We start from the raw sequence: 13,410 nt of genomic DNA, 5'->3' as shown, positions 1-13,410 counted from the left end.
GTTAATCTTGTAAATTTTAGGCACTCGTTATAAAACTTGGAATTTGGAGGGATGTGCATGAGAAGCCACACTGTAAATGAGTGGGGAAAATGTTTCCATGTCGGGATGAACTCTAAAGCGCTCATGTGAGTTACTCTCAGAGGAGTTCAGAAAAAACTAGAAAGCCATTGTTAAGGGTCCCACAGTGTAGCTTATGTAATCTTTCACTTCTGCCTCTTCATTGCTCATTACCTCCTCTAACTCCATCCTCATCCTCTAGTCTCGTCCAGATTTTCGGAGACAAGGAGTCAGCAGACTTACTCATCAGTGAGTGTGAATATGGAACAGTGTAAGAAGTAAGGTTGAAGTAATAGTAGATACCAAGATCATCAGTAGTTGGCATCATAAAAGTATTTCTTAAAAGTTTACCCACAAACTTCAATTTGTTTTGGTGACTTTATGTGATAGACCAACACAAAGTAATGCATGTTTGTGCATGTTTTTCACATTTTCACAGATAACAATCAGAAAAATTTAGTACATTTTTATTTTCAGCCCTCTGCACTGCATTATACCCAACATTCTCCAGTGGGAGAATGCAAACGACTTGAGGTGGGCTGGGCATCGACCTTCTGCCACTAAACATGCAATCAAAAGTTCAAAAATGACTTAGATAAAGATGCATTAAGGTCTCAGAACTGACTACTCAAAGTCCAGACGTAAATCCAATTGAGAAGCTGGTAGCTGTAGCAGCAGCTCAGGGTTGTTAAACAAAGATTTGCCTCAGAAAAGCTGAACACAAACACACTTCCCATTTTTTAGATTTTTATTTGTTAAAGAAAAAAAAAGGAAAAGGAAACCATCTTTCTTCGATAACTCTGCACTGCACTGTGGTTGTCGTAAAGATTCTAGAGCTGCTATTTGTTTTTTTTATACTCCAACGAAGTCATGGAGAGTTGCGTGCCATTGAGAACCTCTGCAGCAGGACCAAGTGATCTAATATAAAAGTAGCACAGACTGAAAGTGTGTGTTTGTGTTTACTCCTATACTGGCTCTGTTCCATCGTGTCAGGGCTTCATAACACTGCACATGTGACAGTGCCAAGATTTGTCCTTAGCTAGCCCACCCAGGATGGCTCGGTAATGGCCGTGTCTAATCTGGTACTCTGAACACACACACACGTACGCAAGCCCCCCCCACAGATACAAAAGGGAAGGCTTAGGTGACCAGTTCTTCTTTTGTTAATTTAGGCGTACCCTGTCATACAAATGCTGCATTCTTTGGTAAATGCTTGAATAGTAGTGGTACTTATAAGGTTCAGTTTCATGCTATTTCCAGAACTTTGAATCAAAATGAATGGATTTAGTGAGCTGTCAGCAGGCTGGGCTGTGAAATGGTTGGTTTGCACCTGTCCTGAGGTCAACCAAAGAGCCTAAAATACCTGGTAGCTAAATTCATTCTTTCCATTTCCTCACAATAACTTTAGTCAAGTTTTAACCCAGCAACAATCTCATTTAGTTTTCCAGTCAGTCATGTAGAATGCTGTAAAAAAGGTCTTCCAGACACAGACAATTAGACAAGATGCACTTTCAAATGATTTTTTCTGTTAACTATGAAAAAGGACAGAAGAAATCTATCCAAACCTACGCTGCCCTGTGTGAATCCCCTCTAAGCCTAATGAACAGCTTTGCTTAATGAAAACGAATATGTGCAGGATTGTTTTAATGAAGACATTGTAAAGTTTTCAATACCACAGCATCTCAGTCAGATTTAAGTCTGCACTTTGACTAGGCCCCACTAATACCTTCAATTTGGCTTTTGTGAGCCAGTTAGAGATGGATTCGCTGGTGGATTTTGGGTAAGTGTCCAGCTGTGTACCCTTAATGTTCTTGAGCTCAAGGTCAAAAGCCTATGACTGGACTTTCTTCTTCAGAGGTGAGAGTGGCTCAGAAAATAGCAGAGCTTTTTGTAACTAGTAGGTTGCTGGTTTGAATGCCAGCTCTTTCTCTCTCAGTCATTTTGTCCTTGGGCAAGACACTTAAGGACCAAAATTGCAGTCAGAAAATGTTGAACCGATAGCTTGACACCAACCTGAGGAAAAACCCAAACTTGTTAAGGTCTGTTAGCATACATTGTGAAAGCAAGGAAGTTGTGCCTGTGTGGCGAGGGGAGTATTAAACTCAATGTCAGCGAGTTGGGGGCACATTCCTCAGTTGATTTAGTGGACATTAAGATGAAGAGGAATGTGTCAAAGCCGCACAGGCTTTGGTCCACGGTGGTGTAAACCGCCTGGGAGGAGCTCCGTGCCTTTCTGACAGCCCCGCTATGACGGATGACTGACACTTGGCTTAACGTGAGAAGGAGGACAGAGAGCAGACAAAAGACAAGAGCAGAGGGTGGGAAAAAGAGGGAGAAGCCCGTAGGAAGAAATATGAGAGACGTGACTGAGGAGGTAAACAGGAGAGAGAAGGAAAATTATCAAAGATCCAACAGCTAACAGAGGTTATGTGCAGTCAAGAATATGAGGTGAGGTAAAGAAAAGAGTAGGAACTAAGTCCAGTCAAGGGAGGCGGAGAAGGTGCCAAAAGCTGGGATAAACGGGAGGAAAGAATGTGAGGAAAAGTCACACTCCCCCAGGGACCAAAAGGACCAAGACGAAAATAACGTCAAATCAAAAGAGTTTCTGAAGCTTATCTTTATTTGCTCAAGATGGTTTGATAGTTGAAAAAAAAAAAGATACACAGAAGAGAAATACAGAAAGACTCTTTTTCTTAAGGTCCCATTTTTACATCGGGTCAGTTGTGCAATGCTGACAGAACTGTAGATCGAAGGAAACCAACACAAGTTCTTAGTTTTCTCAACTTTCTCTTATTGAGAACATTTCAAAACATTTGAATCAGACTACGGTGCTGTCCTAACGTTTTAAACTTGAAAGTGGTGCAAAAGTACTAAAACATCAAACAAAATCACCTCAAAAACAAGCAGATTTTTTTATTCAGTCCTGAGACGTGTAAGCCTTTAAGGTTCGGTCGCATGGAGATGACACGACTGAATCTTTGGAGAACAACAGCTCACAGAAACATTAGAATCTCTACATATTTTTGTTAATTTTCAACTAACCTGACAGAACAGCTAAAAACAGGAATGAAGAAGTGCTCTCAACAAGTACTGTCTGTGTATCAAAAGTGTGATGCTGGGCCGCAGTTTCTCATAAAGTGGGGAAAAATGGTAATCATATCAAACTGAGAAGATGCTATTATTATCTTCACAGAGCTGACATCTTCAGGCTCCAGCAACTGATATATTGACCAAGATGAACTTCCAGTTTAACACTGCTCAAACCATTCAAGTAAAAGGTTTAATAAATGTGTTTCTTTTCCCCCAAAATAGTGTTAGAAAATTCTTCAAAAAAATATTTTCTTTAAGAAGTGAATGTCACACTGAAAATTTAGAAGAAGAAAAAACCTGAGTACATTTATTATAAGTAGGGGGGAAAAAGTATGTTTCCAGAATCCAAAAGTTTGATTATTTTTTCCACATATTTTAAGTTAACCAGAAAGTCTCTAAAGTTTTGATTAGTAATCAAGTAATCTTGTTTCACTGGGGAATAAATATGATGTGACTCAGAAGCCAGGTTCACACTGTGCAGGGAGAGCCTCTGGGAATAAATATGACAAGAAACAGAGCATAATTTCTCTCACCCACACTTCATAAATGAATATGATTCAAAAGATGCAGGGTTTTCACTGAGCAAAGCCAACTTATAAAAAAATATTAAGGGGACATTTATAAAAGCTTATTACTTTCCTATTCCTCTCATCTAGGAAAGTAATAAGTGTCTCCACAATGTCTTCTTTTCTTCGTTCTCCACTCCTTCTGTCCATGATCCAACTCTGCTTTCCCATCCAAAACTTTCCATTTCTGCTGTGAATCTGCATTTGCAGCAGCCCTGCAGTCTGCCATCTCCCGTCGCACAGAACGGCATTGTTACCAACAACCTTTTATATAATCAAGCTCACACAGTGTGACATGTTCAAAATCCATTTCAGAATCACTCGGTGTGTGCCTGTGTGTTGATCTTCCTAATTCAGGAAATGGCTACAAGTTAATAGCTTCTTGCCTCGACTTGCTCACAACTGCAGTGAGAGTAATAATTAAAAAGATTAAAACACCTGGAACTGTGTCAAGGACGGATGGATGATGATCCAAGTTTATCTGAGCAAGATGATGTGGGAGGTAAAAGAAAATATCTCGGAAGTTCGCTCTGAACATCAGCTTTAAAATTCAGATCCAAGCTCCGCAGAGTGGTTTAAAACAGGCCCAGAGAGCAAGAAATCACCAACTGAAGAAAATTGAGAGAGCAGCATAACAGATAAAGTAGGTAAAAAAAAAATGTTTCTACACTGCAGTATCTGACAGTAATTATCCATACCATTCTGTCAAATTGGCCCCAATAGCTGCTAGAGTTAGGAAAACCAGTGCAAGAAAGAGCTGCATCACTCTTTGGATGCACAGACAGTATATTTTAACCCAAATTTAATGTTTTTTTTATTGTTGTATATGTTAGCAATAAAAAATCTACAAAGTAAGCCCCCAGCTACATGTAACAATCTTCAACCTGATAAGGATAACAAAGTTATTCCTTCGACGCAAAGAAAATATTAAAACAGCCAAGAAAAGTTTTCTTCATACCTCTCTGACTACGGTACATTTCAGGAAAGATTACAAAGATCTGTGTACTGCATGTTTGTTTTGATCGAGAAAAGATGCAACGCACAGGCAGAGATAAAATAAAAAAAATAAAAATAAAAAGGCATCAAAAAGCAACAATATCCAGCGAGCAAAGAAATGTGTACCCACTTCCTGACGCTTTGCGTAAACATAACTTCACTTCCTCCGTGGTTCCTGAATGTGTCCGCATGCTCCGTAAAATACATCAAAGTGCAAACACCATTTTTATGCAAGTCCCCCGTGCATCGTAAAGCGACTCATTCACATTAGATCATGATTTAAATGGTTTCTGTCCTCTTCTGATTTTTACAGCTACATGACAAGTAGTTTGAGTCAAAGTGCACAGGATAAAAAAACAAAAAGAACATAAATTGAAAGAAGTAAAGGTAAGAAACAAGCTTTTTGTGTCATTTTGTATTTAAAATTGCTGTTCACCCTGTGTCCCAACACTCCCCTTCGTTCCCAACCCTGACGCTTAACCTCTGATGCTGCTGATGATGGTGCACAACCCTGCTGGTGGAGTGGGAGCTAAGGGGCCGAGCTCTCACACGGTGAGGGAAATGAAGCTGTTGTATCTCTGGATGTTCCTCTTGAGGATCTCGGAGCATGGCCCCAGCACGCGCTCGAAGCGGGGCCGGTCCAGCTTCACGCACTTGAGGGGTCCGCGAGCGACGACGGTGGCCGCCCGGGGACGGTTCAGCAGCAGGGCGATCTCACCTGAATGCAACAGGAGTCAGAGACAAAATCAGAGACAGGTGCATCTCAGCAAATAAAAACATCACTAAAAAGTTCATTCATTTTGCAAACTAATTCCACACAGAGTAATACAATTTTGTTATCATCATAGGCCTACATATTGGTAAAAATGCTCAGATTGGTGCATTCCTAAAATAGCTCTAAATATGAGAAAGTAATGAAAAAGATTACACTCACCAAAGTAGTCTGAGGGTCCGAGGCGTCCGACCTCAACATACTCCTCATTGTCAGATCGGCGCTGCAGAACAGAGGCAATTCCCTGCACACACAGAAACAGAAAGGTCCTCAGCTATGTAAAAGAAAAGCAAAACTGTGGAAAAAGTGGATAGGAGACTGAAAATCATGAGGAGGATTAGGCTGAGGAGAAAATTCCTCTGCTTCATAAGAACACAGGTGCACTGGATTTAGTCGTCTGTGCTGTGGGACGAACACCTGTTTGAGTGGGACGCACATGAACAGCAACGTCCAAGACGGGACAGGACAGAAAAATCAGTTATCTCTGCCCTGGTTCCTCCACTGAATAATAAACACAAACATCTAAGCCCACTTGGGGATGAAGTGAGTCATCACTGTCTCCATCACAAAATCCTCTAAATCAGAATTAATCCGTGAACTGGAAACTGCTGTATTGTCCAACAAAGAGGAGCTTAAAGTCCTTAAATGACCCTCAAAACACTGCACACACACACACACACCCCTCCACACACATAAATTCTGAGCTAATATTAGAAAACTCTGAATCAAAAAAGCACTTTAGACTGTAACAACTCCAGGTGATGCATATATTCATCATGCGTTTTTGTTGTTGTGGGAAGCTTGAGTGTGTGATTCATCTATCAAGCAAAGGGAAGGGGAAATTATTTGGATTTATTTTGGCCAACAAAGGATTAGTCCTGCAGCTGTTAGCAAACTTCAAACTACATGCCTGAAAATGTATGTTTTTCCACAATCTCCCAGACATACGTTTGAAGCTGCACTCGATGCATGCTTTGCAAGCATATTCAGCGCTAATCTCGAAACATGTGACATTTAAAGAGCTGCTGTAATTGATGGCAGGTAAAAAAAAAAATTTAAAAAAAAGGAAAGTCAGGACGGGAACTTCCTGGCTTGTCTTGGACTGCTTTAGAAGACAGAGTTGATTGTTCCAGCAATCCCTCAAACGTTTCTAATCCCTTTCTGCTTTCTGTGCTCCTGGTCGCTGACCAGGCTAATAATGCTAAATATGAATATAATGAGGCTTAATGAGAACCCCCCTCAAACTGCCAGCTACTCACTGCTGGCAGACAAAGGTGAGACTGTATTTCAACAAAAGGATGTGTGTGACTCTGTGAGTTTATGCTAGAAATGAGCTGTGCAGAGTATTTCAAGCAAGGAGTAATTTGCGAATCCCCTTTTCAAATCAGTGCTGGAAAATTTGTACTGTGCAGTTACCATGTTGACTATGCAACACGTTGCACAGTGTCAGTGACAGTCGGAGAGACCATGGGAAAGTCATATACCCTGTTGTGCAGCAGCACTGTCTTCATATGGCACTTTATTCAGATGACTTGAATGTGATAAAATGTGATTTATCTGATAACTAATGTAATCAGCCAGGAAAAGGAGAGTGTTAAAAGAGCAGCCAAGAGGTCTGGAGGAACTCTGGTGGGAAAATCTGTTGACATGACAACCACAAGTCCTGAACTCAACAAATCTGGCCTTCATGGGAAAATGGAAGATGTGACTTAAACGGTTTTGCTTAAATTCCAGCAACACCGGATATGGAGAAAAATTAACACTTCAAATCAATGGAGGTGGCAGCATCATGCTGTGGGGAGGCTTTTATTTAGAATATCGAGGGAATCTGGTTAGTGTTGAGGGGAAGTTTAATGCAGTTAAATCCTGGAAGAAAATCAAACTGGATTTACAAATTTTATTACATTATCATTTTAGCAAGCAGGTGATGAGCTATATAAATATACTCATTTCGTTTTTTTGATGGTTAACACCTGGTTGTTTCGAGATTAAAAAATACTCATCAGTACTTCACAGTTTTTTAAAAGTTTTATTGGCCTTTATTTAGCTGTTTTTAGACAGAAAGGTGGGTTATGAGAGAGGGGGGAGACATGCAGCAAAAGTCGGGCCAGGACTTGAACTCAAAACAGCCGCGTCGAGAACCAAGGCCTCCATACATGGGTCACACTTTACCCCTGCGCCACTGATGTGGCCTAAAATTACTTCACAGTTGCTGTTTATGATGAGAAAAAGAATTTTAAATCCCAATAAATGGTGAATCTCTTTCAAATTTAACTCCCCATTATTGTTTCTTCACATTTTTAGCCCATTCCAGTACTATTTTTGTAACTTATAAACTGCATTTGTAGGATTGCAGTTGGATCTTTTTCAAGCTAAAGGAGAAATGAATAAGCTGGAAGGTAGCGCTCCTGTGTTTACAACCACTGTAATACTCTCCTTTCCATTCATGTCCAAACAAAGAGAGTGAGACAGTACAGCGCTGCAACAACAGTTGTTCATGAACAGGCCTCATCCAGTGTGGTCCAGATAACCATCTCATACTGTACCACCTCAGGGGGAGTGCTCTGCTCCACAGATATTTCTTTTATAAACATTTAAGAGCTTCGCCTGCCTAACAAAAGCCGCTCCAGACTGCTGACAACAAAAGACGACAGGAGAGGTCAGGCATAAAGAAAAACAAACAGAAAATAACAGGGAAACACAAGCGAATAAAGAGTTCACGCCAATTAAATAAGAGACAAGCCGCCGTCTGTCCCTCAGCAGGTCCTTTGTAACAGCTCATGCACAGAAATACATATTCACATGCATCAGCACTTAAATAAATACGCCACAGGCGGAAAGTAATGAATCAACTTGGGATGACAAGTCAAAATGTAACAGCTTGCTTGTAGGAGAAGCATTGGAACTCCAACACGCTCAGAGAAACACAGACAGGGGCACAGGCCGAGATGGAGAAAGGTGATATCCGGAATAGCCTGTTCATGGGGCCACCCAGCGCCAGGAGTGTCTGCACCTTCTCATTCAAACACACACAGCTCCCTGGCTGCAAGCAGCACTGTTTCTAACTAAATTTGCTCTCTTCCATCCGCGCCTGAGGGCTACGCTAAAGCAATTCCAAAAATGGCTTTACTCCGTTAGGACCTGGTAATCTTTACCTTCCTCCGAACCACCTTTCGATATGAAAACCTCAAATAAAAATGACCTGCTTTATGAACTCCATTGATCTGCCCTCACTCAAATCAGGCATCAGCTGAACCGCACGTCAGGAAACAGGTTTGGAATACAGACGAACAGCAGATGATATATGCTGTTGGAAATCCACAGAGGGTCTTTGTTCTGCGTGACCCACAGGGACCCTTTAAGTCCCGTCAGTGTGATTACTCTTGTGGGAGGTCAAAAGACAAATGTGAGACAGCTTATGAAATACTGTTTAGAATGATGACTGGGGGAGACGAGGGCAAATATATGAGCAGAGAAGATGACTTCATGACATGTCTTACCTTTACAACCTCTGTGTTTTATTTACATAATGACATTTAAAAGAAAATTATAATGTTTTCTACTGAACTAACTTCATATTTGGAAATAAAAATATAAAACCTTAAATATTTTCTCATTCAATTACATTATAACCACAAACTTCAGTATATTTTTGGGGATTTTATGTGATGGATCAACATGCGTTCACGTGATTTCAAAACACTGTGTGTGGGAGGAAACATCATTTCCACGTTGAAACACAGTAGTGGCAGCAACATGCTGTGGGTAGGCATTGGTTGGAGGTTATTATTTTGTCACATCACCACCATCTCCTACAGGTTTTCTTTCAGGACCGCCCTGAAAGTAGTTCTGTCTGTCTTCCCATCAACTCCAACCCTTTTCCCTATCTCTGCTAAACTCAGTCATTACCCCAGCATAATGCTGCCATGGCCTTACCTTGCATAAGGATTAAGGATTATTTTATTTGTATTCTAAAATGAAAAGGCTTCCATTTATGACCACAGAAGAAGAAGAAAAGGAAGAAGAAGAAGAAGAAGAAGAAGAAGGCCAGAAAAAAGTAGCAAAAGTGGTTGACGTTAAGGAAGTTGAGATTCAACACCTCGTGGCCCCTGGAGCCTGTGAGGGCTTGTTTGTACAGTGTGAGAATAAAATGTAAACATGTCCTTTTTCATTAAAGCCTCAATCTTCCATCCAGGCCACAAAAACATGATGTCTCTATAAGTTCTTTCTTGTAAAGCAGTACATATTTAATGGTGTTTTTTTTCTTTTGCTGATTCACAAATAACAGTGAGAGGAGACAGATTAGGACACAAGGGAGGTATGAGCAAAGTCATTGCAATCATATAAATAGCAATAACAACCATAATATGTGCACATGAGAAGACAGAAAAGGGGAGAATATGGTGAGATTGCAGGGAGCTTTTCTTGCAATTAGTCACACTTTCAAAATCCTCCTTTATTTTGCGGTCTGCCCACATGGCCTGCCCTCCTTTACTCATCCCTTTCTGCCTCTGTCTGTCTCCCTCGCTCTCTCTCGTCTCCCCTCCGGGGAGGCTGGGTCTCCTGACCCCGTGTGAAAGTCAGTAACACGCATTCCAACCCAGTCCACGGCACGCTGGGAAAGTTGGGCTGCCATGAGACATGAGGTTACAAACAGAACCGAACCGCTACTGGGCGCAAAAGTAGGTGGAAAAACAGTGGGTGTGTACAGGCCCCGAAAGATTTAAGGTGGGAAACAGCGATAAATCTTGTATAAAATGTAGTCATCGTCCTTAATGATAAGAGCGACTGATCTGTGATAAGCACAAGCTAAAGCTTGTTTGTTGAGTCGGAAAGCGCATTCCCTCTTTGCTCCTACTTTTACTGTATCTCCATCTTCTATTCCCCTCAGTCCACAACATATTTTTCTCCTTTTGGCATGTATGATCGGTGAGTCATGCAAAGCTGATTGTTTTTCTTTCTTTTTCTATTTTCTGCAGAGTTAAACTGACCTTTGAGGGATGTCTGCAGCTAAATTTGGAGGCCTCAGACACGACCAGCTGGTGAAATACAATGTTAGGAAGTTTAAAGAGCTCATTCAGCTAAAACCTTCCCAAATACTCTTGCATTATGACACACATCAATGCACTTTCTTGGCATTTTAAGTAATAGACCAACACAGAGCATAAGTAACTGCAAGGTTGGAGGAAAAGAATGATTTTTCAACACTTTTTGTCAATACAAATCCAAAAAGTATTGTGCATAAATGTAGACAACCCTTGGGAGAAAATACTTTTGCTGCAATGTCTCTGCTCTCTTTGAACATCTACAGACTGACAAATTTGTTCATTCTCCTTCACAAAATAGCTCAGATTCATTTAGATTTAAAAGAGAGGATACTAAGTGTTGCCACAGAATCCCAATAAGTTCCCAATATACTCTGGATTTTGATTGGATCATCCTAACACATGAATTTGCTTCAATCTGAACTATTCCATATTACTTCAGATCGTATCTTTAGTCTTGTTGTCCTGCAGCAAAGTGAATCTCCGCCCCAGTCACAAGTCTTCTGCAGGATTGCCTTATAATCTGCGCTAGTCATCTTCCCATCAACCCCGACCAGCTATCCCTGACCACACAGGAGATTACTTATCGATTCTCCAATCTGATCTACAGCTCCCTGGGCCTCCTGACTGCTTCATGTTGCTCTGTCACATAAAATCCAAACACAAAGCTTGTGGTTGTAAAGTGTGCAACTGAGAAAAAGTGTGAAGACTTTGCAGAGTTTAATTTAGATTAAATATTTTGCTTTTTATGGAAGCAATAACGTGCTTAAGGAAAAACAGGTTCGGAAAATGAATCAACTAATAGCAGGTTGTTGCTTTAGTTAGTCTAGGTTTACAGATTTCTGATAGCCTTTAAATCATCATTTATTTGGGCACTAGCATTCTTTAAAGAACATGAGTAAGAGGAAAACAAGGAGAGGTTGGGGAGTGACACAGACACTAAAGTCACTGCTCAAATCAAGGATGGCTGCAAGTGCTGTTGCAGCTAAATATAATGTTTCACCATGTTTGCTAAAGTACAGCCTGTAAACATTACATGTGGCCACTGTTCACGAAGAGCTCAATTTATTGTGTGTGAGATTACAACCTGCTAACCTCATTTTACTGCTCCACAATAGCTGGTTTACTCAGTGTAGTGTGTGCGTATGTGTGTGTGTGTGGCATCCTGGGTGTTGGTCATTAGGGAAACTGGTCTTCATTGCCACACATTCAGTTTAACAGAGTGTGCACTTCTCACTCATTATGCTGTCAGGCATTTTTTTCCCCCAATTCTCATGGCTGAACTGGAGCCAAACGCAAATACATGTCAGTGTCAAGATAAGACTTGGTAATTTTACGGCAACATCTGGAGGTCCTGTACTGACTTGTGGTCAGTAGTAAGAGTGACAATAAGCTGTCCTTAAGAAAGAAGATTGTAGCAGGTAATGTAAGGGACTTGTGGGGTGACTTTAAAACATTTCACAGCTGAAAGTGAGGAGTGGGGAAAACTTTCCACAGACTGACGTCAGAGGCTGGTGGATGTCTGCCTCACTGAAGTTGTTTCAGCCAAAGGGAGTAAAACTAGTTGTTATGGGGGAAGGTGTTCTAGCTTTTACTCAGTTAAGATACACATTTTTTGTTTATATTGCTTGACTAGTAAAACAAGGCTGTTTAGTTGCAATTAAATCTGTTTATTTGCAAGAAGCAAACAAAAAAATTACATATTGAGAAAAAAATCTTTTTTGGGGGGAAGTGGTGTCTTATTTTGTTCACATGACTGTATTATCATAGCAACCATTCCATTATCAAACATTATCTCTTGAGAGGCAGGATACACCTTGGACAGGTTGCCAGTCCATTGGAGGGCAACAAAGACAAACAGGACAAACAATCATGCACGTACACACACACGCAAGCGCGCCTTCTGAGAATTTAGAGAGATCCGTCAACCTGACAATCATGTTTTTAGACTGTGAGAGGAAGCCACCCATGACCAGGGAGAACAAACTCCATGCAACGTGGATTTGAATCTTCTTGCTGCAAGGTAACAGTGCTACTGCAGCACTGTGCACTGGGCTTCTGTAGTTCAGAGTGATTTCAGCAATCCCAACGTCAACCATCTTGTTTGACAAGTGTGTTTTACAATTTCTATTTATTTGGACTTTGAATTCAGGTCAACTCTATGATAATACATCACTTTCACAGAAGAAATGTTAAGAGTCACTTTCTGAAAACATTTTCTGTCATCTGTAATTTACTTTTAGAGAAAAGAAAGTGAAAAAAAAATATTGAAATCGGAAATTGGATCTGGAATGAGAAAAATCTGAGACATTGCCCAGTCCTAATTGGAGTTGAAGCCAGGCACAGTGATCAGAGTGAAAAAGATTAATGAAAAGAGATGTAGAACAAAGGGAGAGTATTGTGTAGGAAGGAAACAGGTGAAGAGAAAAAAACTGATTCAGTAAAACATGGGATAAAGTCTGACATCATTCAGCCTTCTTACATTTCACCTCCGCCTTATCTAATCTTGCGTACTGTAATCAAAGCTAAGAAGAAATCTCGACAGACACGGACATTACTACTGGCATGTGATGAGGTGAGCATCACCTGCAGGAGAGTCTGAAAAGAGGAGAGGAAAGAGAAGCAGGGTCTCCCTCCCATCAGGAGCCCTCCGGTCAGAATCCTCCTGGCCTGACCCCGCTGAAAGCTATACAAGTATGGAGTTAATCAAAACTGTGTTAGGATGACAGGCAGGGGGCCCTCTGAGAAGCCATGCCAGGGGCCCCTTTTCCACAAAGCTTGCACTGTGAAGGGGGCCTGCTCTTTGCACAGGAATTGTGGTTGAGGGCCAGGGCAGGTAATCTGTCTGCTGGTGGCAATAAACTAAAATCAGTTCTGATGTCAG

At 41.0% G+C, this 13,410-nt stretch overlaps 1 protein-coding gene across 2 annotated transcripts in view; it reads right to left on the bottom strand.

The window, feature by feature from the left end:
• Positions 1-2,655: 2,655 nt before the first annotated feature.
• The window catches only part of prkar1b (protein kinase, cAMP-dependent, regulatory, type I, beta), a 68,173-nt gene continuing 57,418 nt past the window's right edge, over positions 2,656-13,410 (bottom strand). For both annotated transcript variants that reach the window (XM_032587537.1, XM_032587538.1), the window contains 2 exons: positions 5,644-5,725; positions 2,656-5,427 (listed from right to left, as the gene is read on the bottom strand). In XM_032587537.1, the coding sequence (XP_032443428.1) occupies positions 5,255-5,427; positions 5,644-5,725 (255 nt within the window). In that variant the 3' untranslated portion in view covers positions 2,656-5,254. The remainder of the gene's footprint in view (positions 5,428-5,643; positions 5,726-13,410) is intronic.

The sequence above is a fragment of the Xiphophorus hellerii genome, chromosome 16 (assembly GCF_003331165.1).
Source record: "Xiphophorus hellerii strain 12219 chromosome 16, Xiphophorus_hellerii-4.1, whole genome shotgun sequence".
NCBI classification, from domain to species: Eukaryota; Metazoa; Chordata; class Actinopteri; order Cyprinodontiformes; family Poeciliidae; genus Xiphophorus; species Xiphophorus hellerii.
Note: the sequence above shows the minus strand (reverse complement) of the source record. Positions and strands in the feature narration are given on the sequence as shown.